The sequence below is a fragment of the Stigmatopora nigra genome, chromosome 14 (genome assembly GCF_051989575.1).
Source record: "Stigmatopora nigra isolate UIUO_SnigA chromosome 14, RoL_Snig_1.1, whole genome shotgun sequence".
NCBI lineage: Eukaryota > Metazoa > Chordata > Actinopteri > Syngnathiformes > Syngnathidae > Stigmatopora > Stigmatopora nigra.
The window spans coordinates 3,241,757-3,264,513 of NC_135521.1; the positions used below are offsets into that span (position 1 = coordinate 3,241,757).

General features: G+C 38.0%; 1 protein-coding gene across 5 annotated transcripts in view; it reads right to left on the reverse strand.

Annotated features, from left to right (window-relative positions):
- Nucleotides 1-3,911: 3,911 nt before the first annotated feature.
- The window catches only part of glra1 (glycine receptor, alpha 1), a 48,664-nt gene continuing 29,818 nt past the window's right edge, over nucleotides 3,912-22,757 (reverse strand). For all 5 annotated transcript variants that reach the window (XM_077732819.1, XM_077732817.1, XM_077732816.1 and 2 more), the window contains 6 exons: nucleotides 21,465-21,688; nucleotides 18,324-18,406; nucleotides 16,908-17,045; nucleotides 11,634-11,848; nucleotides 7,519-7,665; nucleotides 3,912-4,348 (listed from right to left, as the gene is read on the reverse strand). In XM_077732819.1, the coding sequence (XP_077588945.1) occupies nucleotides 4,037-4,348; nucleotides 7,519-7,665; nucleotides 11,634-11,848; nucleotides 16,908-17,045; nucleotides 18,324-18,406; nucleotides 21,465-21,688 (1,119 nt within the window). In that variant the 3' untranslated portion in view covers nucleotides 3,912-4,036. The remainder of the gene's footprint in view (nucleotides 4,349-7,518; nucleotides 7,666-11,633; nucleotides 11,849-16,907; nucleotides 17,046-18,323; nucleotides 18,407-21,464; nucleotides 21,689-22,757) is intronic.

Below are 22,757 nucleotides of genomic sequence, written 5' to 3' on the forward strand. Positions count from 1 at the left end.
GGGGGGGGGGGGGGGGGGGTGCTGGAGCCCAGCTAACTCCAGGTCAGAGGCGGGGACACCCTGAGTCGGGGGCCAGCCAATCGCAGGACACAAAGAGACGGACAACCATGCACACATCAATAACTAGGGGCAATTTAGAGTGTCCAATCAGCCTACCACGTTTTTGGAATGTGGGAGAAAACCAGGGTACCTGGTGAAAACCCACACAGGCCCGGGGAGAACATGCACATAGGAAGAACGACCTGGATTCGAACCCAGGCTGACGCCCTATTTTCCTATTTTCACAAAAGACGATAAACACTAAAAAATGAATGGGAAACAAATCAAAAGTACAAAATGACACGCAAAAGCAGACAGTCCAAAATTTAAAAAAAAATGTCCACTAGATGTCCCCACTCTTTCAGCAAATGTGACAAGACGTCGGGGTTGGGGTTGGCTCAGTCGGTAGAGCATGAGACTATTTATTTCCATTTGCATGGTCATATCATCCATGTTTTTTTTTAGGAGAAATCCACAAAATTATCTTAGAATTTTTTTTAACTACCAAATTAGTGGCGGTGACAGGGTTAGGGTCGGGTTAGGTTTAGGGTTAGGTTCAATCCCGAGTAATCCCTCGATTATGGCGGCTTCACGACATTGCGTTTTTTTCTGGGGGAAATTTTTTGTTAATCACATTTTTCTTGTAAATTCATAAAAATATAAAAATACATGCTAAAAATTCCCAAGTGGAAGCCACTCCCTTGTCCTTTGCTTTCTACTAGGACTCAGCACTAAAGGAAAAAAAATAAATGTTAATTATTATTATTTAGTTTTTTTTAATAGGGGTGTCCCTATTTTGTGGTTTTTCGTTTATCACGGCCATGACTGGTCTACATTAACCGCGATAATCGAGGGATTACTGTTTTGCGATTTTTGTACGGCACTTTGGAAAAAAAAATGAGCACCCCAGCTCTAAGTGTGTGTTAATGCTTTAGTTTTCCTTTGAAGGAACATAGGTTGGTCAACATGCCCAAATACTCGGTAAGGAGGCTGCGCTGCCTACTAGTGGATGGGAGTGGACTTCTTGCCACCTATTGTTTATTTTCACAAAAAAATCAATGTATGAAACTCAACTTAGACAGATTTGGAATTGACATTAGAATTGTGCGACTAAATATTAATGAATGTAAGCAGAATCGATTTTAAAAAAAACCTTACTCAAAAATTCAGACATCAAGATTATTAGAATTTTAATCTGTTTTTTTTAATTTTTTGAACTTGACACAGATCTGGCAGCGAGCCGCCATGGACATTGTTCAAAATGATGTTGATAAAAGGTCATTAATAGAATAATTAGTAGGACATATTTCAATAAATAGAATATATATATATATTATATACAGTTACAGCAGAAATGCTACATTCTTTTTTTGTTCTTCTTTAAATTGCTTCACAGTTTTTTCTTTGTTGTGCGCAAGCAAAACATCTGCCAATCTCTTTGTTTTCATGCAAAATATATTTTGTCAGATCTCAGAAAAGAAAAGTCATTTGCCACACTTTTTTTTTTTTGGAATTTTAACTTTTTTTTCTAACCCGCACGCCGCAAAGCAAAAAAGGAGTGGTTGGACACCGCAAAAGCTCGTCAAGCCAAAGGAAGGAAGAGAAAAGTAAGGCCATTCCGACGTGTGCAAAAGAGATTCCCGACCAATCAAATCGATCAAACATGCTAACTTGAAAAGACAAGCTCCGAAATAGAGAAATCCCGCCTTCCTGCCCCTAACCACCCCCCCGAGGGTAGAATAACACCGCGTGATACACCGCGACCTCACCCGCGTCGGAAGCACAAAAACATTTGCGGGTCAGAGGTCAGAGGTGGGCAAAATATACATATGCGGCCACGCATAGAATTACGCAAGTCTCATTTGTTTAGGGTAACACTTTGACCAAAAAATGGAAAATGAATCATTAAAAAAAAAGAGTAACTGAAGTGACAATACAATAAAATTGTTTTCATGAAATAAAGAAAATCACTTGTAATTTTAAATAACAGTAAAAAAAATGTCATGTTCTCATTTATTCATCACTATCAATAATTTAATAATATTGTTGTGAATAAAGTGTAGATAATTTTAATTTCTATGTTATTAATTGAAAATAACAAATAAATTATGAAAAATATTACAAAATTAACAATAACTTCGATTGTGACTCACAAAAATACCCAAAATATTATTATATTTGTATTGCTAGTATTCCTCTCAACCTGAAAATATATTTCATTTTAAGTAGTGAGATTGATTTTCATGGATATGAAATCAAATTAAAAAATGAAACCATTAAATAATATCCATAAAAAAGAATTCATCTCATTCAAAAATGTAACCAAACCACTTGAAACAAAAATATTTACATTTTCATATATTAAATGCATTGTTTGGAACAACATAAAAATGATCACTAAAATTTTAAAGCAATCATTAAAAAAAATATAAATCATGAAATTATTAGCAATAGTGATATTTTTGACTAACGTTAAATATACATGAAAATAGTCATTTCATCAGCATTTTTTTCTCTTGAAAAGTTTGCCCACCCCCGGTTTTCTAGGTCCATGTTTTGTCTTTGCGTTTATTTTTTTCTTTATTTCTTCGCGTGCACACAATTATTAGCCAGCTAGCTAGCTAACTAGCTAGTTAGCGGTGGCGGCTATGGCACAAAATGTGATCAAAGCTCAAAATGGCGTCACCCGCAAAATAACACGACGGGTGGTGCTGATGCACTGTCGGGATAACACTTTCGGCTTTGTGTAAAATACGTACGTCGCCCCCTGCTGGCCAGGAGTGCAACGGACATGAGCCTCGGACTCTTGACACGACGTTGGACGTCGGCGGTCGACGCCCACGTGCTTTGCATTAGATACGAAGCGCTTTGCATAGAGTAGCCGACCGAGCCTTGTATTATTAGAAATTACTTCAGAAATTAAATCATTCCAATGATAAAAAACAAAAACAAAACATATCACATATAATTTGGATTTAAAAGAAAAATCATAATAATTACTATAACAAGTACATGAAAAAATAATGCTTTAAAATCTAAATACACCTTTGGAAAGAATTGAAAAATTGCATAAATGCAGTTTAACATAAAAAATAGTATACATTTATTAAATATTAATAATGATAATTTAAAGAATCGTAATATAAAACTTTTAAAAAATCATATAAAGAATAAAAAAGGGAAATCATAGTAGTAAAAGGCAGAAAATAAAATTAAATTATTGCAAAATGGAAAAAATAATTTACCATAAAAACGTAATAAATTAAAGCACAGCATCAACCAAAAAAATGACCAAAAATAAAATTACAATATGTAAAAAAGCGCTAATGAGTACGCTTTACTGTCCCATTTTTAGTCACTTCCTGTTAATTTGAGGGCATTTTTTAATATAAAACCATTTTTTTCTGTCCCTCCAACGACTTGAACTTGTATTGCCATCAATCCCAGCGAATGAGTTCATTTTGGGCCACTTCCTATTGCTTTTGTGCCATTTATAGCACACTTCCTATAAATTTGGGTGTAATATTCAGGCTCACTTTCTTTTCATGTCACTTTCTCTTGATTTTTAATAAAGTTCAATCAATTTTGGAGAATTCCTGGCTCACTTTCTTTTGTCATTGGAAATGTACGGAACCATTTTGTACATTTTTTCCCCCCAAAAACTTTGCAAAGCATCCCAACAATAAGCAATTGCTACATCAGGGGTTATAGCGTGCTAGCATTAGCATAGAAGCAAAATTTTGTTTAAAGAGCACATTAGCATCCCGTCACCGGGTTAGAGCTCCACTTTTGTGACCATTTGCGAGCCCACTCATGAATCCTCCCTTGCGCTGGATGGGCGTGGCCTCTGTCGTTGTGAAAAGACACTCCCCCTTCTTTTTTTTTTGGCATGCAGCCATTGGATTTTTGGAGGAGGATGAAGAGTTGTCGGCCTTTTGTCCAGCAGAGGAAGATGAAGGATGGAAAAGAAGGATAGAGGAGAAAGATGAAGTGTTTTTTATTGTTTGTGTATGTCCTCGCTGCGGATGATTTTGTAGGTGATCCAATAGAAGATGTTGAAAATGAGGAAGACGAGGGGGAAGGCCACGCGCGACACCGTGTCGATGCGTTTGGCGCGACCGATGAATAGTTTCTTCATTTCCTCGATGCTTTTCTCGGGCGGCCCACCGCTGGTTGGCCCAGCACCTGTCGTAGCCGCGTTGTTGTTGTTGCCCTTGATGGCCGCCATGCCGTCTTTCTGCAGGCACGCCGGACCCACGCCGTAACCCGAGCCCGCGAAACTGAAGCGCCCATCGCCGCCATCATCCTCCTGTCGTGGGACAAAAAATAAATAAATCATGTTTGGATTTAAAGATACTCTCTGCCTGCCATTGGCAGCGTTAGATTTCAATACAGTGGTACCTCGAGATAAGAGCTGAATACGTTCCGGGACTGAGCTCATATGTCAATTTTCTCGTAATTCCAATGAACGTTTCCCATAGAAATGAACTAAAAACAAATTAATTTGTTCCAACCCTCTGAAAAAACACCCAAAACAGGATATTGGAATTTCTTTTTTATTTGTTCTAATTCGCCATATATTATCAAAGTAACAAATAACTAGTGGTATAATAGAACTAAAATGTGTTTAATAGTACTAAAATTAGACGTATTTCACGGACTTCGACCTCATGATATTTTTTCTCCATGTTTTCCTTTTGAAAAGAATAAGAACAACATGTTTTGTCTTTGTGAACCATTCTAAAGCCCAACCACTAAATAATGAATAGCAAATTCAAATTCTTTCAACTCTGAGCGTTTAATGGTCCCATGGAACAACTAGAGCAAAAAATGTCTGATATTTATTCATTCATTCGTTCATTCATTCATTCATTTGTTCATTCATTCATTCATTCATTGATTCATTGATTCATTCATTCATTCATCCATTCATTCATCCATTCATTCATCCATTCATTCATCCATTCATTCATCCATTCATTCATCCATTCATTCATTCATTCATTCAAACGTCCGGCGACCAAACGTCCGGCGACCAAACGTCCGGCGACCAAACGTCCGGCGACCAAACGTCCGGCGACCAAACGTCCGGCGACCAAACGTCCGAGTACCATAAACCTTGTGCCCGAAGTCATCTGAGAGGGTCTCATGCAATTTTCTATTACTTATTTTCTTTCCTTTTTCGAGAGGGGGAATCATAACTTCTATGTAAATCTTTGTAATGGGCAAAACACAGGAAGCGATATGCAATGCGAGTGAGTCATTGCTATTGAGCTGAAATCAAACAAACCAGGTGCGACGCGACAGCACGGAAAAGCGATAATCACAGACACCCGCGCTCTGCCTGTGCGTCATACCTTGTCTCTGATTGGCTATGAATTTGAAGGCAACCGACGCCTTCTTTTCCCCCGAAACTACGCTGAGGCAGAAGGTTTTGTGGGAAATAATGGAGATATTGAATAGATTTATCATACGGTTGTTTTTATTTTTTTTCAGAATACATCCCGAGAAGTATTATTAGATATGCGCTGGTCACACACACCGCTAAAATAGTGCGTTCTCCTTTGTTGACACCAAACCCACTACTGATTGGTTGTAGTGATGGGCGACGGAAATTGAATTCTTTCATATTCTCTACATTCACATTGCGTACACGTGCGCATGCACTATTTGTTGCTTCGCCACAAGAGGAAGGCGATTTTCGCCTCGTCGTTGTACTGCTATAGAAAATAAATTGAACGCGTGCCCATAATGCTGTTACGTTTGAATAAGCATATCGAAAACAGAAAAATAAAATGTATAAAAAGTGTTATGATCATGTTATTATTCAAAAATCTGTTCTTCATCATCATCATCATCATCAGTGGGAGCCAATGAGTAGGCCTGAATATAAAAAAATAAATGCCAGTTTCTTCCAGGCATTCATCCCCCCCCCCCCTTTCAACCCTCTTATTGAAACCCCAACAAAGAAAACATACATGGACGCGCTGCCTCACTCACTATGCGATATGTGCATGCGCATCAGGTAACAAGCTCCATTTTTAGCCTCTGTGTCCCAATTCTGTCCTTGACTTCAGGCGAGGCCATGTATTACACTTTTCCCCCCCTTTCTTTCATTACACGCATCCACACACAAGACGACCTCCGCACGCCCTTCAGCTAAACTATGACAGATGTTGGACCTATTAGTGGCGAGGATCAATTGGAGACAAAAGACAGCAAATGGGCAGAGGCGTCCAATCATGTGCTGTCCAATCATCTTTCTGCTCTGCATTGAAACAAGTTGGTTGCTAGTACATGCCTGATTCATTTGAAGTGGGAGGGCTGACCAGCCTCCAAATTCAAAATGAATTCGACATATATTACCGCCGTTTCCAGCCAATAAGGTGAGTAAGCAATTACTATGTGAAAATACATCCGATTCACTGCAATTTTCACTTAAAAACATGGATTTGTGGCCAAATGTAATCCGACGAGAGCTCAGAGCTTTCGTGATAAAATTGAACGGATAAGTATTATTTAAAAAAAAAAAAAAAACGAATATTTTAATATTTAATGATTAAAAAAATAAGAGATTTAGTAAAATATATTTACTGTCTTTCCAGTTTTAAAAAACAAATCATTTACACTCAATGTTTTCCCTTTTTTAGAAAAAAAATCCTATTTTTTTAATTTAAAAAAAAATACAAAAAACTGAATATTTACATTGTTTCCAACTTTTAAAAAAAATCCTAAATTGTAAAAAAGTTTCTTCACTTGTAAAAAAATAGGAAAGTTGTACCTCTACTTACAAATCCCTCTAGATAAGAAATTTTCAGGTTGCAAATTTTTTTTATATACAAATGAGTGACTCGAGATACGAAAAAGACAGACAAAGCAGAAGTGCATCAAGTGGATAGAAAAAAAGGACGGTAAGCAATTTCAAAGAGAGAACAAAATAAAATAGAAGAAAGAGAAGGTGGACGGAAATCTGAGAATGGCAATAAGGAGATGGAAGCCATTTAAAAAAACGAATAAGAGAAGAAAGTAGGAAAAAAGAGCAAGATGCGTTTTTTTCATGAATTTCATTCCTAGGTCAAAATGAATGTTGTTTAGCGTTCTATGTTTATCTTTTCTCTTTTGAAATAAATGAGCGTATCTGCATTCGCTTGCGTAGCGACGCCATTTTTGTCGAGACGTCAACGTGTCATGGCGTCGTCAAATTGCTTTTTTGTTTTTGCAAGTCGTGTTTTTATATGCGCAGCATATAAACAAGCCTACTCTTGATTCAGTCATATATTTTTTGTCTGACAAAAGCAGCTTATATGTGAGTAAATAGGGTAGATTATTTTAAACTCCTTAATAGATTTACTCAGTATTGGATCAGGACTTGGTTTCGTCAAATTCGTGATTGGGACATCCCTAGTGAATAATCTATAAAGGTTTTTGGTAGAGCAAAAGAAAGAATTTTGAAAATACGTAGTGGATAGAGGAAATGACCTTCATGTGCCGTCGCCGCCGACGGAAGCGGAGGAGCTCTTTGTGCTGGCGGGCGATGAAGTTGACAGCGGCGTACTCCAGCAGCGCCGAAAAGACGAACAGCAGACAAACGGCCATCCAGATGTCAATAGCCTTCACGTAGGAGACCTGCCGGTAATATTGCATTAGTCAGAAGAATCATATTGCAACAGAAAATGGGCTTCAGGGGCAAATATTTGAGCAAATATTTGGACAATGTGTACTTTTAAAAGATGCCCTGCCTGCCTGCTTCTTGACACTAATATTGATATAGAAAAAACTTAGTGTTTTTACTTTATTTAAATTCAAAACAAAAAGTGAACAGTGTAAACATTCTCAGTTGTACTTATTTATTTTTTGAAGTTTTAGAATTTAAAAAAAATCTTTGGATTAAGTATTTAGTTAAGTCAAAATACCCAAAATATTCAGTTTTAAACATTGTAGTTTATTTCTTAGAAAGTGAAAACAATATATCCTGTTTTTAAATTCTTTTTATGGAATGTGATTTAAAATAAAGAAAAGTGTAGATGTATTTGAACATATTTAGTTTTTTATTAACCTTAAAAAATTAATGTAGAAAACAGTAAATACTGTTTCTGTCATTTTGAGTAGTGTGCATTTGATTGTAAACAAATACTCCTAAATTATTATCTGATAGTATTATTACAATCATTTCACATTATTAACCAGGTGTGTTGCATTCATGAATTATTTTTCTGATCTGCTTGTCCTCGTGTGGGTTGCAGGAGTGATCCTATTACACACTCGCATGTATTATGGAGTGAAGTATCAGTCTCGCATGTATGTTTTGGGTTTTAAGAGAAGTACCCACAGAAAACCCATGCAGTCACCGTTTATCTGATCTTGAACTGTGAGGCGGATATGCTAAACACTTCACCACAAACACTCATTTAATTTCATCTTCTGAACCTGGAAAAAAAACCCACACAGGCCTGGGGAGAAGATGCAAACTCAACACTGGTGAGCCGACCTGGATTTGAACCCGCTAACCACTTATTTGCCGGGCCGCAACCTATTATATCCATCCTAGTAGCACTACTGGCTTCTGCTTACGAGTTTCAGCGTAAATGTTCACATTTTTATGAATTTAAAAGTATTTTTATATTTTTTCAAAATAATTAATAGCAGAAAAAAATCGTGAAGAAGTGAATTCGCGATCAGTGAAGTCGCGGTAATCGAGGGAATACTGGATATGTCATTCAAGTAATATATATATAATATTTATTGAAGGTAACTCCAACCTTTTCCCGTTTAATGAATAATTTCGGCAAGATCCTACATTGAGATAGCACACATGTGTTGCTTGTTTATTTTCAGGACATTTAGTTGGGAGTGATACCGTATGTCCAGACTGTTTAATCAATTTATAAATCAGTTGATGTTTTAACCTTGGGAAGAAAAACAACCACACTTGCCCAGAAAATCTATTGGGATAACTCCTATCAGAGTGTAACGTTCACCATGTATAACGTGCACCCATTATTTATAACAAAAAAAAATTGGTATCATTTTTTTTTCTTCAGTTTTTCTCAGCTTACACCAAGTATTGCACCAGTATTCGTAACTGTCGAATGCTGAACACGTCGCCTTGAAAACAGGTATTCACAACATAAAGTACGGAAACCTGGTAAAACAAACAACTACCAGTATGAACACAGTTCTCAAATAGAATTTACAATTTTAAATCCTTAAAGCCTAATTCATCATCATTATAATTAAAATGTTTCAAAGTCTTGATTCATTTCATCAGAAGAATTTACCAAAAAATTAATTCAATTCTTCTTGAGCTCTTTGGGCAGACTCATGTGGTGAGCAGGTACCCCACTAACGATTCCCTGGAAAACTTTTAAAATGTGTACTTCTTTTACTGGCTTTTGTAAAATAAAGTAGATTATCGCCATCTGGCGGACGAAGACAGGTTTTACGTCTCCCATTATAATGGCTGCGGAGGCGACTTTTTCACTGGCGGAGGGCAGTTTTTCACAGGGTTTTTTAGTCATAAAAGCGAAGAGTTTGTGTATAACGTGCACCCGAACTTTGCCCCATTTTTTTTTGGTACAAAATAGTGCGCGTTATACTCGAATAAATATGGTAAAAACGCAATAGGCACAATTTTTCACCCTTTTGGTTGCCTGGTGCTTGTTACCCTTTCCAAAGCTTGTACAGAAATAAGCATTGCGACAATGGCTTGACGAAGGTTTCCCTTAACAACAGTTGCTCGGACGTATAATTGGTCAATGGTCGTTTTTTGGAACAGAGTTTACAAAAGGTCAACTCGCGATCTTTTTTTTTTTAAAGCTCAGGCTGAGGGTGAAAGGGATGAGATGGTCTAGTTCAGACATGGGCAAACTACGGCCCGTGGGCCATATCCGGCCCGTGAGGCTACTTAATCCGGCCCGCCGACATTGTACAAATATATATATTTTAATTAATTAATTAATCATTTATTTATTTATTTTAATTTTTGAATGTATTTTATTTTTTATTTTTCCCCAAGATTCCACGCTTTATTTTTCATGTTTTACAGTAAAAGTTGAAATGACATTTTAATATTTCTTAATACTCCATTCCTTTTTACTTGACTTTGTACTTTCTACTTTTTACTTTAATGATGAGTGATGAGTATGTTAATACTTGATTCTTTTTTTTTCCATTTATGGTTCATATGTACTGTTAACGGATGCACTTTTTTATTTGTATCATATCTTTTGCTGACCCCGCCCATCTGTCAAATTGTCAATATGGCTCCCGCGCCCAAAAGTTTGCCCACCCGTGGTCTAGTTACTCTAATAGGTCGAGACAAATCTTGTGGTTGTTTTTACACCAGATGCCTGGCGCGCTAAGTGTGCTAGCTCTTTCTTTTCTAGCTATTCTCACCTTCCTGCTGACGTGCAGCGACCGGATGTGCAGCAGTGTGTGTGCGCACGCATAAGCTCAGCTGCGCTGTGTGATCATTATTGTGACAGCTGAACTGCAGCGGAATCACGGTTCACTTGTTCAATTTTTAGAGCGCATGAAGCACCTAATGTCCACGAACTGTGTGTTTGTATGTGTGTGCGTGTAGGGGAGGGATTACAGCTTCCCTGGACATAATTATACAATCGTATACTGGGTCACGCAAGCTACTACTGTTTTTTCTTTCTTTAATCTGAAAATCCCTCACAGGAAAACAGTGAGCTGCCCTTTTGGAAGTTCTTTTTTCTTTTTTTTTTTGTTCTTGGCTGTCCCTCATTCCGATTCATTTATTTCAGGGCTGCCAAATTCATTTTTGGCGCGGGTCACATCTAAGTAGGGATGAGGAAGGGAGGGAAAGAGGGAAGACCATTATGTCTGCTAAGTAGGGCTGCCATGATTAATTGATAAGTAATCTATTATCAAATGATAACAGCTCAGAAGACAGAGGGGCTTCTTGCAGAAGGATTTACAAGTGTGTGTGTGTGTCTGATATCTGGCTTGTTTGTTACTGAGGAGCATATCAATATTTTTCAGTCATTTGAAAACAATTTCTTTAAAGATTATACAAGCCACCTGAATGTGCAGTGGTTCTTCCGCCTGACTGTGGTGCGGGCAGTCTGGGTTCGATTCCTACTCGGTGAAAGCGTCAGTTGTTGTCTGTCTCTCACCAGTACGGAAGATGGATGAATGAATGAGTGAAAGATTATACAGTAATACCTTGAGATATGAGGTTAGTGCATTCTGGGACCGAGCCTATATGTCAATTTACTCTAATCTAATCTAAATACGTGCCGCATTGTGTTTCTACGATTTCTTATCGTTTAATACAGGGAATTGCAATGGTTAATAAAGGGAGAAAATTGGCCAAAGTCGAAAGGCATGGGACAGTCGCATGTCAAGGTATTACCGTATAACGTGTTTCTCTGACATTTTTTCCATCATTTTATTTCTTATAGTTGAGCTACAACAAGGTTGAAAATGATGGGCCTCTTATCTGACTGCTATGTATGTGCAACCATACTTTTGCTTTGGAAAAAATATATATTTTTATCGGATAGAAGAACAGTAAAATAAACAAAACATTATTCATGAAGCGACAAGTCGCAATGATATGATTTAACCTTGGGCAAGGAGGCTCTGGAACCCGAGCTCTGCGTAGTCATGGTGAGCACAGTGGTGATACCCAGGCCCACCCGGGCGGGAGCAGCGTCCATGTTGATCCAGAAGGAAACCCAGGACAGGATGACGATGAGCAGAGATGGGATGTACATCTGGATCAGGTAGTAGCCCATCTGACGCTCCAAGTGGAAGCGGGCCTCAATGCATGTGAACTTGCCTAAACAAACACAGATTATTTTATATGAATCATAAAAAAAAACAATCTTTCGCATTCACTCAGTGCTTATGAAGACTACGTTTGCATTTTTGCCACTTGTTGTATTTGGTGGCCTATCCAGTCCAAAAGGATTGGACACCTATCAACGGGGACGGCGGCGAAACAGTCGATCCGGACCTTCATTGACTTTCGTATGCCTGAAATCTCAAAACGAGAAGAAGGATGAAGAATGCGGTAGCGACTGAAGTGAGCAAGACTTGAGGAGTAAGAAGTTGACGGGGTAGAAAGCAAATTGGCATCTTTGTCATCTTCGGGAATATCAAAAGGCTGAGCGGGACGTCAAGCGACAGGAAGTCAAATGGTTGCTGACGGGAAAAACATGGCAGATGCCGAGCTGCAAATATTTCAAATTCACTCGTACGACTAAAAAAAAATCAAGCTATAATTTGGTGACTTTTGTGTCGTCATTCGGACGGATGTTTTATTCACTGACTGCCATTGAAGGTGCGAAACATCCAATCCATTTTGACTGAAAACGTTCGTTATAAATTCCACACAGTTCCATCATATTTATTTATCTTGTTGTTTGACATGTGGTTTTCATTTTTTTTTCATTTGATCAACAATATATTTGAATGTCGTCTCCTCCTATATTGTCTGATGTAAAAAAAATCTTTATTTTTTATCTTATATCTGATGATCCCAACCCATTTTCATGTCATCCAATGCCAAGCTGACAAACACCTCTTCCTTTAAATGTCTGTTTAACGAACTAGCGCTGACACTGAGAGGTATTTGACCCATTTTAATCAAATGATTGCTGCCATCATGCTACCCTATCATCAACAACTATGAAACATTGTCATTCATATCCAGCCGGTCATCCTCTAGAACAGGAGTGCTCATTATGTCAATCGCAATCGACCAGTCGATTGCCTAGGTACTACTGGTAGATCGCCTGGGAGTAAAATTTGATCCACATTGTTAGTTTCCTTTAGGCCTGAACATTGTCTCGTTTGTACAGTGACACTGCAATGTGCCCACCGCAATACTCACACTTTGTTTGAACATGGATAACTGACTCAATTAGCAGCAGTTCAGGCCTCATCAGTATCTAAGTGTAGTCCCGAAAGCATCGGGTATTATTTACGACCTGTCACAGCCGCTTGCTTATTATGGCTTCCCTTTCATGTTGAAAACCTTCATTTTGGCGCTCTTTGTTGTTAATCACGTGTGTGAGCTGCCCTCTCGGCGACCTCAGTGCCAAAAACATGGTAGGCTTCTTGAACGTGCTAAATTGCCCCTAGGTACAAGTGTGTGCGTGAATAGTTGTCCTTGGTCTCCTCGTGCCCAGCGATTGGGTGGCCATCAAGTCAGGGTGTCATCTGTTTGGTGCCCATATTTGGCTGGGATAGGCTCTAGCACCCACTGCGACCCTTGTTAGGATAAGCGGTCCGGAAAATGATGAATATAGAAATGACCCACTTTAAGCACTGTGAAAATGATGCACACAAATGTATTCACAGTAGGATAACACATGACCACTTGTCAAAGAGAAGTAGTCTTGAGTGAGCGATCGCGGGAGCTAACAGGCTAAGGAAGGAATAACACTGAAAAAATACAACAGCTCAGCCTACCCACGTATTGATTGTGGGTAATGAAGTTTTATTCTGAGAAAGGGTGCCATTGGCTATCGGTGTTGTGTGCACGAGTATACTTCATTACCCAGAAATCCCTATTTTTGCCCACGCATGCGCGTTGTGCGTTTTCTGATCCATTTGTAGGAGAAACTCGTGTGAAGAAACCGCCCAGTGCTCGTAGATATCTGTTATACACGACAGATATGCAGCAAAAAAGACAAAACTTTTCTTGTATCTAGAGATAATTATTTGCTCGAAATTTAACTCGTATCTTGAGCATCTCAAAGTTAGAGCTGCTCGTATCTAGAGGTATCACTGTATATCAATTTTATGTGATTCGCTTTCACTCCAGGAAAACGGTACTGCTGAAATGGGGTTGGCAAATGTTGCCAGCTCTGGAAGAGTAACTGTAGTCATCTACATTTGCATGTTGAACGGTATATGATTTTATTTTGAAATTTTCAACGGAGTGAGCATGCTAAACTGCTGACTATAAGTTTTACACTCGGTAAAAAAGTTCACTTTTATTATATTTTCCTTCAAAAAAAGTGCACGTTGTGCAATTTTTTTCCCCATTTGTCGCACTGTTTGCCGACGTTTTACACTATCGAGTTTTCATTGCTTAAGTGTCGCCATTCAAATGTGAAGATTGCTTTTAGGAGAAGATAGCTGCTGGTTAGTAGCACGTTAATGTGATTATATTGTCTTTCGCCAAAAGCCTCAGTGCTAAAACGCTCTTCAATGTTAAACACAGATGTTTTATTATTTTGTATTTCTTAATTTTAGTTTTACAGTGTGAGAATGACCAATAAATATCAGCGGAAGGAACTGGAGTGTGATATAATCAATGGGTGAAATTATATTATACGAAAATGTACTCACAGCACAAACTGCAAAAACTACCGACCTGTTTTTTATTTATCGTGCGATTAATCCCAAGCTTCCCTGGATATCAGAAACAACCTTCATATGTTTAAAATTTCAAGGAGGGAGGAAGAGGACGAAGAGTGTGGTATGGGCCGTGGCTTGATTTATGCGGCAGATACACTTGAGAGCTTTTAAGCTATGTCCATATTTTCCATCCTAGGACAAGATTGAAATGATTCATCCGTGAGTGTGGGACCTTTAATCAATACACTTCAGTAGACCATGACGCACACGACTCCCTATACCTTGTAAACTATATATGAGCAAAAATGAACGCCCTTCAAAAAAGAATTGTCTTTTGTATTTACCGATCAAATGCACTATTAATTATCAAGTACAGGTATGGTCAACGTTCGGCTCTCGAGCTGCACGCGGCTCTTTGCTTCTTATCATTCGGCTCTTGGGCTGCATGTGGCTCTTTGCTTCTTATCCTATTTTGTATATACAGTGGCTCTTTACCATATTTCATGTTTCTTTTATTTCTATTCTCTCTTAATACAGACTCAAATTCCCCATGGTCTACTTTAAACAAATATAGTAATACCTTGAGATATGAGCACATTACAGCCAGCTCTAATTTTATAGCTGATATAAATCCGATCAAATGCACTATTAATTATCAAGTACAGGTATGGTCAACGTTCGGCTCTCGAGCTGCACGCGGCTCTTTGCTTCTTATCATTTGGCTCTTGGGCTGCATGTGGCTCTTTGCTTTTTATCCTATTTTGTATATACTGTGTGGCTCTTTACCATATTTCATGTTTCTTTTATTTTTATTCTCTCTTAATACAGACTCAAATTCCCCATGGTCCACTTTAAACAAATATAGTAATACCTTGAGATACGAGCACATTACAGCCAGCTCTAATTTTATAGCTGATATAAATCCGATCAAATGCACTATTAATTATCAAGTACAGGTATGGTCAACGTTCGGCTCTCGAGCTGCACGCGGCTCTTTGTTTCTTATCATTCGGCTCTTGGGCTACATGTGGCTCTTTGCTTTTTATCCTATTTTGTATATACTGTGTGGCTCTTTACCATATTTCATGTTTCTTTTATTTTTATTCTCTCTTAATACAGACTCAAATTCCCCATGGTCCACTTTAAACAAATATAGTAATACCTTGAGATACGAGCACATTACAGCCAGCTCTAATTTTATAGCTGATATAAATCTAAATTAGAAATATACCATGTTTTTTGCCAAAAAATCAATCTATGAAAAATTCTTAACCAAACAAATAAAACAAATGTAAAAAGTGTTGATTTTTAGAGCTGCTCTGGTTTGTCTATCACCGTCAATGGCAGTCAATTAGTCAAGTTAATACCACAATAATAAAAATCATTGTAGGATGCAGCTGTCACCAGAAAGTTTTAGCACGGGGTCCGACCGAAAACATTCTGACGTACGACGAAGACGCATTTGTTGTTGTTGTTGTCTTTATTGTTCCTGCGGCGTAGCAGCGCAGGGCAGGCGAGTTGTGCATTGCAGTAGGCAGCCAGTTAATTAGTATTTCAAGAAGCTTTATGTTGCCCACTGTTTGTGTTGCCGGGCGGAATATCTTCTCTCACACGCTCACTGCAGCTACTAATAAATCACAATACCCCCGGCGCACCTTCACCGCCGCCTTCGCCCCAATTGGGAAACAGCTAAAAAAACATACACAGTATGCACGCATTGAATCATCCTTTTTCGGAGGCGTTGACGTCCACTGACGTCTAATGCCTTTGAGCTGGCAGTCTTATTAAAATGTTACAGCAAAGTTCAAAACTAGATGGTTAACCAGTAGTGGTAGTAGTAATTGATTTATAGGTAGACTTTTCTCCTGTACTGGTAATTTTGTGGATTGCTATCCAGTAGAGGTAGGAAATGTTGGTAGATTGTTGTGTTTCTGGTAGATTGTTGTGCAGTAGTATTAATCTTGTAGTAAGTAGATTTTTATCCAGTAGTGTTAGTAATAATTGTGTTGTAGGTAGTCAGTTGTCCTGTATTGGTAATTGTTTGGTAAGTAGATTACTATACATTAATTGTAGGAGTTGTCAGTAGATTGTAGTCCAATACTGGTACAGTCATACCTCTACTTACGAATGCCACCCAGTACGAAATTTCCAGTTAACGAAATCTTTTTATATGCAAATGAGTGCCTCAAAATAAGAAAAATTCCAAGTCACGAAAATTTCAAAGAAATCAGTAGATGTTAATGCTTGTTGTTGATTAATTTGTTTGTTTGAATTCTTAATGATGATTGGGCGAAGAGGTTCAGAGATGGGAGTTCATGTAAGTTAATAGGTGTCGTAGAGTAGTAATTGTATAGTGTATGGTATAGTAGTAATTGTGTTGTCGGTACATTACTATCCTACAAGAGTATTAATAGTAGTAAGTGTGTAGTAAGTTGATGGGAGGCAGATCTGATACTGCTAGTAGTAATAACGTTTTTTGGATAGATTGCTGTCCAGTAATGGAAGTGTTGGCGTGTTGTAGTTCTCACCAGTATTGTAGTGTTTGGTGCAGTATCTGAGGTCTTTTTCCTCCTTGAGGATGAACTGAGGCAGCGTCAGGCCATCGGCCACCTGCACAGCGCCTTTCTCGTCCCACTCGAAAATCAGGTCGTTCATGGTGTAGCCAACTGGAGACACAAGGAAAGTATACCCGGCGTTAGCTTCACTGCACAATTGAGATTTGCATCCGCTTCTTTTGCTGTCCAAAGCATTTTACATTAACTTGTAAAGAGAGTTTTTCAGGCTCTTTTTCCAAACGTGGGCAGGACCAAATCTAGACAAAGGATTTGGTTTCTATGGTTACGTGGCAACATCATTTCTTTGCGACATTGGCTCCAGACTGAGCGAGTGGGAGATAGGAGTGTGTCGACCGCTGATTTCCCAGTTACTTCACGTCTGTGCCGGCAACTAAACCACACAAATTTGTACTGCACTCAGGTGCATAAAATAAAATATTTAATTCAGCTGTTTACTTCTAGTATGGTAATTTTGAAATAGGGATGTCAAACAGATTATTTTCGCACAAATTTGGACTGCACTCAGGTGCATAAAATAAAAATTTTAATACATCCGTTTAACTATAGTATTGGAATTTTGAAATAGGGGTGTCAAACTGATTTTTTAACTAGTTTGCCACAATTAATCCAATACTGAATTGACAGCTTTAGTGGACACAGTCTTCATAGACTTTAAAATGACCTCAAAACTTTTTAAGCCTCTTAATGGAATTATTTCATATTTTTCTTTTTAATTCTAAAAAGGGAAAAACACTAAGCACAGATTGATCTTTCAATCTTTCCTTTTTTTAATTAAAAAGAAAAGCAGTTGATAATACATTTTCCAAAAATGATTTCTCTACATTGAAAAATAAGTAAGAGTTATTTTTCAAAATTTTAGATTTATAAATGTTTATTTTTGAATTTTGGATGAAAAAATAAAATCATTTTTTTTCTCAATAAAGGGAGGACAAATATTTCTTTTTTTCTATCTTTGATTCAGTTGTTTTTCATTTAAAAATGAACAAAAAATATGAAGAAATACATGTATTTTTTTATTTTACGTTAAAAACTAAAGTGCAAAACAATAAATATTTCATATCCTTTATTTGTTTTTACATGATAAAAAAATGCTTTTGAATAGACAAACTAAAAAACTTGAATTAAAATGAAGTGTATTACTGAATTTGAAGGAAAAACAGTAAATATTCTATTCTCTTCAAAGTCAACACACATGATGTACTTAGATGCCATTGGTCTTGATAGATGTCCAAATCTTTTGGAAATGAAGGGGGCCATTTCAAATGGATTAAATGTCTACCATATAGCAGAAGGATGATTGGATATGACATGATTATAGAACTATCGATTTCCATCACTGAAATTCTTTATTTATGAGTGTATACTTACAACTCTCCAGCTGCATGATGCAAGTTTGGACATCCATCGGGAAGTTCTTGAGATCCATGGGACAGGCCAGAATCAGCGTTATTCTGGGGGACACAAACACAAAGACACCCTTGTTTTTTGACTCATTTGCTGCAATTGAAAGGAATACACATCTAATCCATTTGAGCTCAGAGTTCTGGCTGTGATGTTTTTGAATTTTATTTTGGGAATTTCTATTAAATATATTTTTAGCGAGTAAAATATTTTTTGGTAAATGAATACAAAATGAACCTAAAAAACGAATTAAGAGCTATCAAAAATACGTTTTATTAGTTTTATAGTTATAGAAATGCACTCATTCATTCATTTTCTGAATCACTTGTTTTCAAAGGTCTTGCGGGTGCCGGAGCCTATCCCAGCCAATCACGGGACACCATGGCCAGCCAATCGCAATGCACAGGTAGACAGACAACCATTCACACTCACAGTCATAACTAGGGGCAATTTTTACATTGTTTAACAGAAATGAACATAGATTACAACGGCCAACTATGCATGTTTTTGGGATGCAGGTAGAAACTGAAGTACCCTGAGAAACCCCACACAAGCCCCAGGGAAAACACGCAAACTCCACACAGTGAAGACCCATCTGAGACCGAACCATCGACCCCAGAACTGTGAAATTGACGTGCTAACCACTTGGTCACTGAGGCCGCCTCTTTTTTAAATACTTTAAAATATAAAAAATATATAGTCGTATATTTACAATGGTTTCGAGAGAAAATTTGTTAAGCAGAATCCAAAGGTTATCACTGAATTCCGCTACTGGCAATGCTTAAAACGGAACTGGACACCTGTCGCTGTCAAAGGCTCTAAAATGTCCTTCCGCTTCTTTAGTCGATGTGTTCTGAGCTGCTGCAGCGTTTTATGACGGCCATTTTCTATTCCCCTGATTTTATTGCCTCCTGCCAGAGAAAAAGCCGCATTACAGGCAGAGAGAGCCGAGGACCGCTCGCCGCAATGCATCACGCTCCAGCCTGCCAAGCAGCGGCCGACTGTCCGTCCGAATGTCCGTACTTTTGTCTGTTGTTGTTATGACATTGACTGGAGAAGTTTATTTATTTATTTATTTATAACTTTAATTTAAAAAGTGAGGACACAAAGAACAGAGTCAAACAATGCAAGTAGAGATGACTGAGTATTTGCGGCTTTTCTTTTCAAAATACTGACATTTCTTGAATTGCCCCAAATTAATCAGAAGTGGACTAAAATGCAAATGAAGTATTCGGTGGGAATGTCTCAAAAGAAAAATAGTGACTTAAAATCAACAATAAGTGACTTATAAGTGCTCCAGAACAACCGAATGTGGACCAAACCAAAAAAAGGAAATGAAAGTGGGCAAAAAGACAACACAAAATGATTCAAAAATTGACAAAAAAAGACCCTAGAATTTATCAAAATGGAGAGATAGCACTTGATAGAGTACAAGAAATAACCTGGAAATGCCCCAAAACCGAGATGAAGTGACTAATGAGCAGAAGCTGACTAGGAAATTCTCTCAAATCCCCCGAAAATTATTTAAAAATCTACAGAAAGCACCCTGATTTGCCCAAAATTCATACACATGATTCAAAACCAACAGAAAGTGATCAGAAATCAAAATGCAGTGTAATTGATGTCTTAATTTGCCTGCCATTCAAAATCCAATGGATTAAAACCAAGATGGCTAGATGTGGAAGCTCATCTTTCAGGGTAATCATTGATGCTAAATGTTCAATTCATTTTGTCAAAATGAATTGAATGCTGTGTAGTTCTGTCATTGGCAGACAAATGAGCGAAATATTTCTAGCCATACGTACAATTTGGCCCCTGGCAAAAATCAGTTTGACTGCCCTGTCATAGTAGAGTATACGAACGTCAAATTTTGGGGTGACTACCCCAAGTTGTGTAAAGAATAGTTTGAAAACTGCACTACATTGTCATTTGGAAGGATCTCATAGCTTCTTCTCCTCCAACTGGAGGACAAAATGACGGACGCCGTACGCCGCCGGAATACTAAGAAGCGCTGTAGATCACCGGCAAGGCGAGGCAATAAAAAGGAGCGGTAGGCAGAGGCAGCAATAATTTCCGCAGCCTTGAATTGGTTGTCGGCGAGACAGAAAGAAAAGCGGTCGCTCTGACTCTGACTCATTAATGGGAACTTTAGATGAACGGCGTCAAGGTCTCTTTCACACAGTCCACAGTACACCGTAAAGTTGGCCCTCAAAATTAATTGACATTCACAGACGATCCGCTAGGAGAATTTAGGAGAAACTCCATAAACACATTGTTCGTGATTCTACACCTAAATTAAAGTTAAAAGTTGGACTAAAAACTCGGGGTTACTTTGCTGAATTCTATAGATTGGACTTCACTGAGCCTTGACCCATCTTTGTAAAACAAACAGAATAATCCCATTTGGCAGTTAGCTAGAAAAATCAGAGTTGCTACTGAGACGGATGGACAGCCTCTTTGCGCACTTTATTCTATTCAATATATTTTCTTGACTGTGGCATCTGGCAAGTTGTTTGGGTTCTCAAGAAAATCAATCGGAAAATGATTCATGTGTTGTGGAGGAAATTGGTACAACATCCACAATGCCGATATAACCCTTGATTATTTTTGGTAGCACCAATCTGAAGCAATTGAGCACAGGAGGAAGTAATAAATATCCTATTCTGTATTTTTTTAATCCCAATATTTAATTGAAGACTCCTTTGACCAAGTGCCAAAGGATGAGTATATTCTAATAATCCTTTGTTTTTCATTTCAAACGAAAACCATTTTTCAAAAATTATATTTAAGATGTTACAAAAAGCTTTTTGACCTAAAAATACCAAAAGAAAAAAAAATGATAAAAATTGCAATTATTGATTCAAAAAGGGGAAAATCAGGAAATAAATATACATTTATAATCTTCATTTGAATCTGATCCTAAAACAGTAAATTGGAACTCATGATTTTCTTACTGGGGCCGCACAAAATGATGTGGCGGGCTAGATTTGGCCCTCAGACCGCCACTTTGACACTTGTGCTCTAATCTGACTACAGCATTAGGGTCTGAATTTTGGAAAAGTTTGACAGAGAGTGACTGACTGAGGCTGAGTAAGGCGTGCCACTCACCGTATGCTATAGAGCACGTTTCCATTCTTGGAGATGCGTAGCAGCTTGTTATCAGTGGTGACCTCGTGGAAGTTGGCCCCCTTCTCGTTGGCAAAAAACAAGTCGGGCTTCCAGATCGAGTCCAACATAGACGGGTCCAGGTCCAAAGAGTCGTCCGGATACTCTTTGTAGGCCAGACGCGGGTCGTTCCACTGCTGCCTCAAGAAGATGTTCACTCTGTAGTCCTGCCAAATATACCTTTTTTTAAAATTTCATTTATTTTCTACCTTTTAATCATTTGAAATGACAAGTTGGCGCCGTCACGCGGCGGACGGTGGCAGTAGCTCTGTCCACTCTTATTTGTTTTTTTGTGTTTTACAGCCTTTCTATATTTTTTTCACATTTTAATATTTCTTAATACAATCCTGTTGGCTTTACTTTGTACTTTATATTTTTTACTTGAATAATTTTACAACTTTCTTTGTTCTGTTAGCCTGGCTTCTTTCTGCTACTTCTATTTTGGAACCATTCAGCCATTCCTACGTTGTCATATACATGGGATTAGCTGTGTACAATACAAAGCAGAAGGTACACCTCAATGCCGCTGGAAATTCGGAGCTGGGTAAAAGCGCCGGGAGAAGAAGCGACGCTTCAGACCAACCATTCCATTATGGGATAAGATGGAAGAGCTGTCGGCACTTACCAGGCCGGAAACGGAGTCGAGGGGTTCTACTTTGCTACTGTTGATTCTTCAACTCCAGATTACTGAGGAACTATGCGGATAAGCTTGGAAGAGTGACTCTGCATATTTTCAACCTCGGTCACAGTCTGCCGAAGTTCCCCCATCTTGTGGAAGACTTGCTGTGTGCGGTTCCAGTTTTATCCAACCCTACAGCGTCTTTTTCTGGAGTCTGTATCCGTTTTTGCTACTGCAACCAAGATGGTGCCGCTCAATTGGAAGCCGATAGCAGTAGCTCCGTCCTCCTCTCTTTCTTGTTTTGTGTTTTTGCTGCTTTTCTGTCATTATGATTTGATTAAGTGATTCTTAAATTCATAAACTTTGCTTTGCACTTTGTGCTTTTTGCTTTGTTGTTCTGCATCCTTTGCGACTGTATTGTGATATATTATACCTTTCCTGTATCTGCATTCTCACCCTCTTGCTACTGTGACAATGAAATTTCCCAAATACGGGATGAATAAAGTTATCCAATCCAATCCAATCCAAACAATGAATAGTTTATCTTTCTTGTTTTTTCCCCAATATGATTTTAATTTTATTTATATGTATTCATTGTTTTTTTTTCAAATCAATTA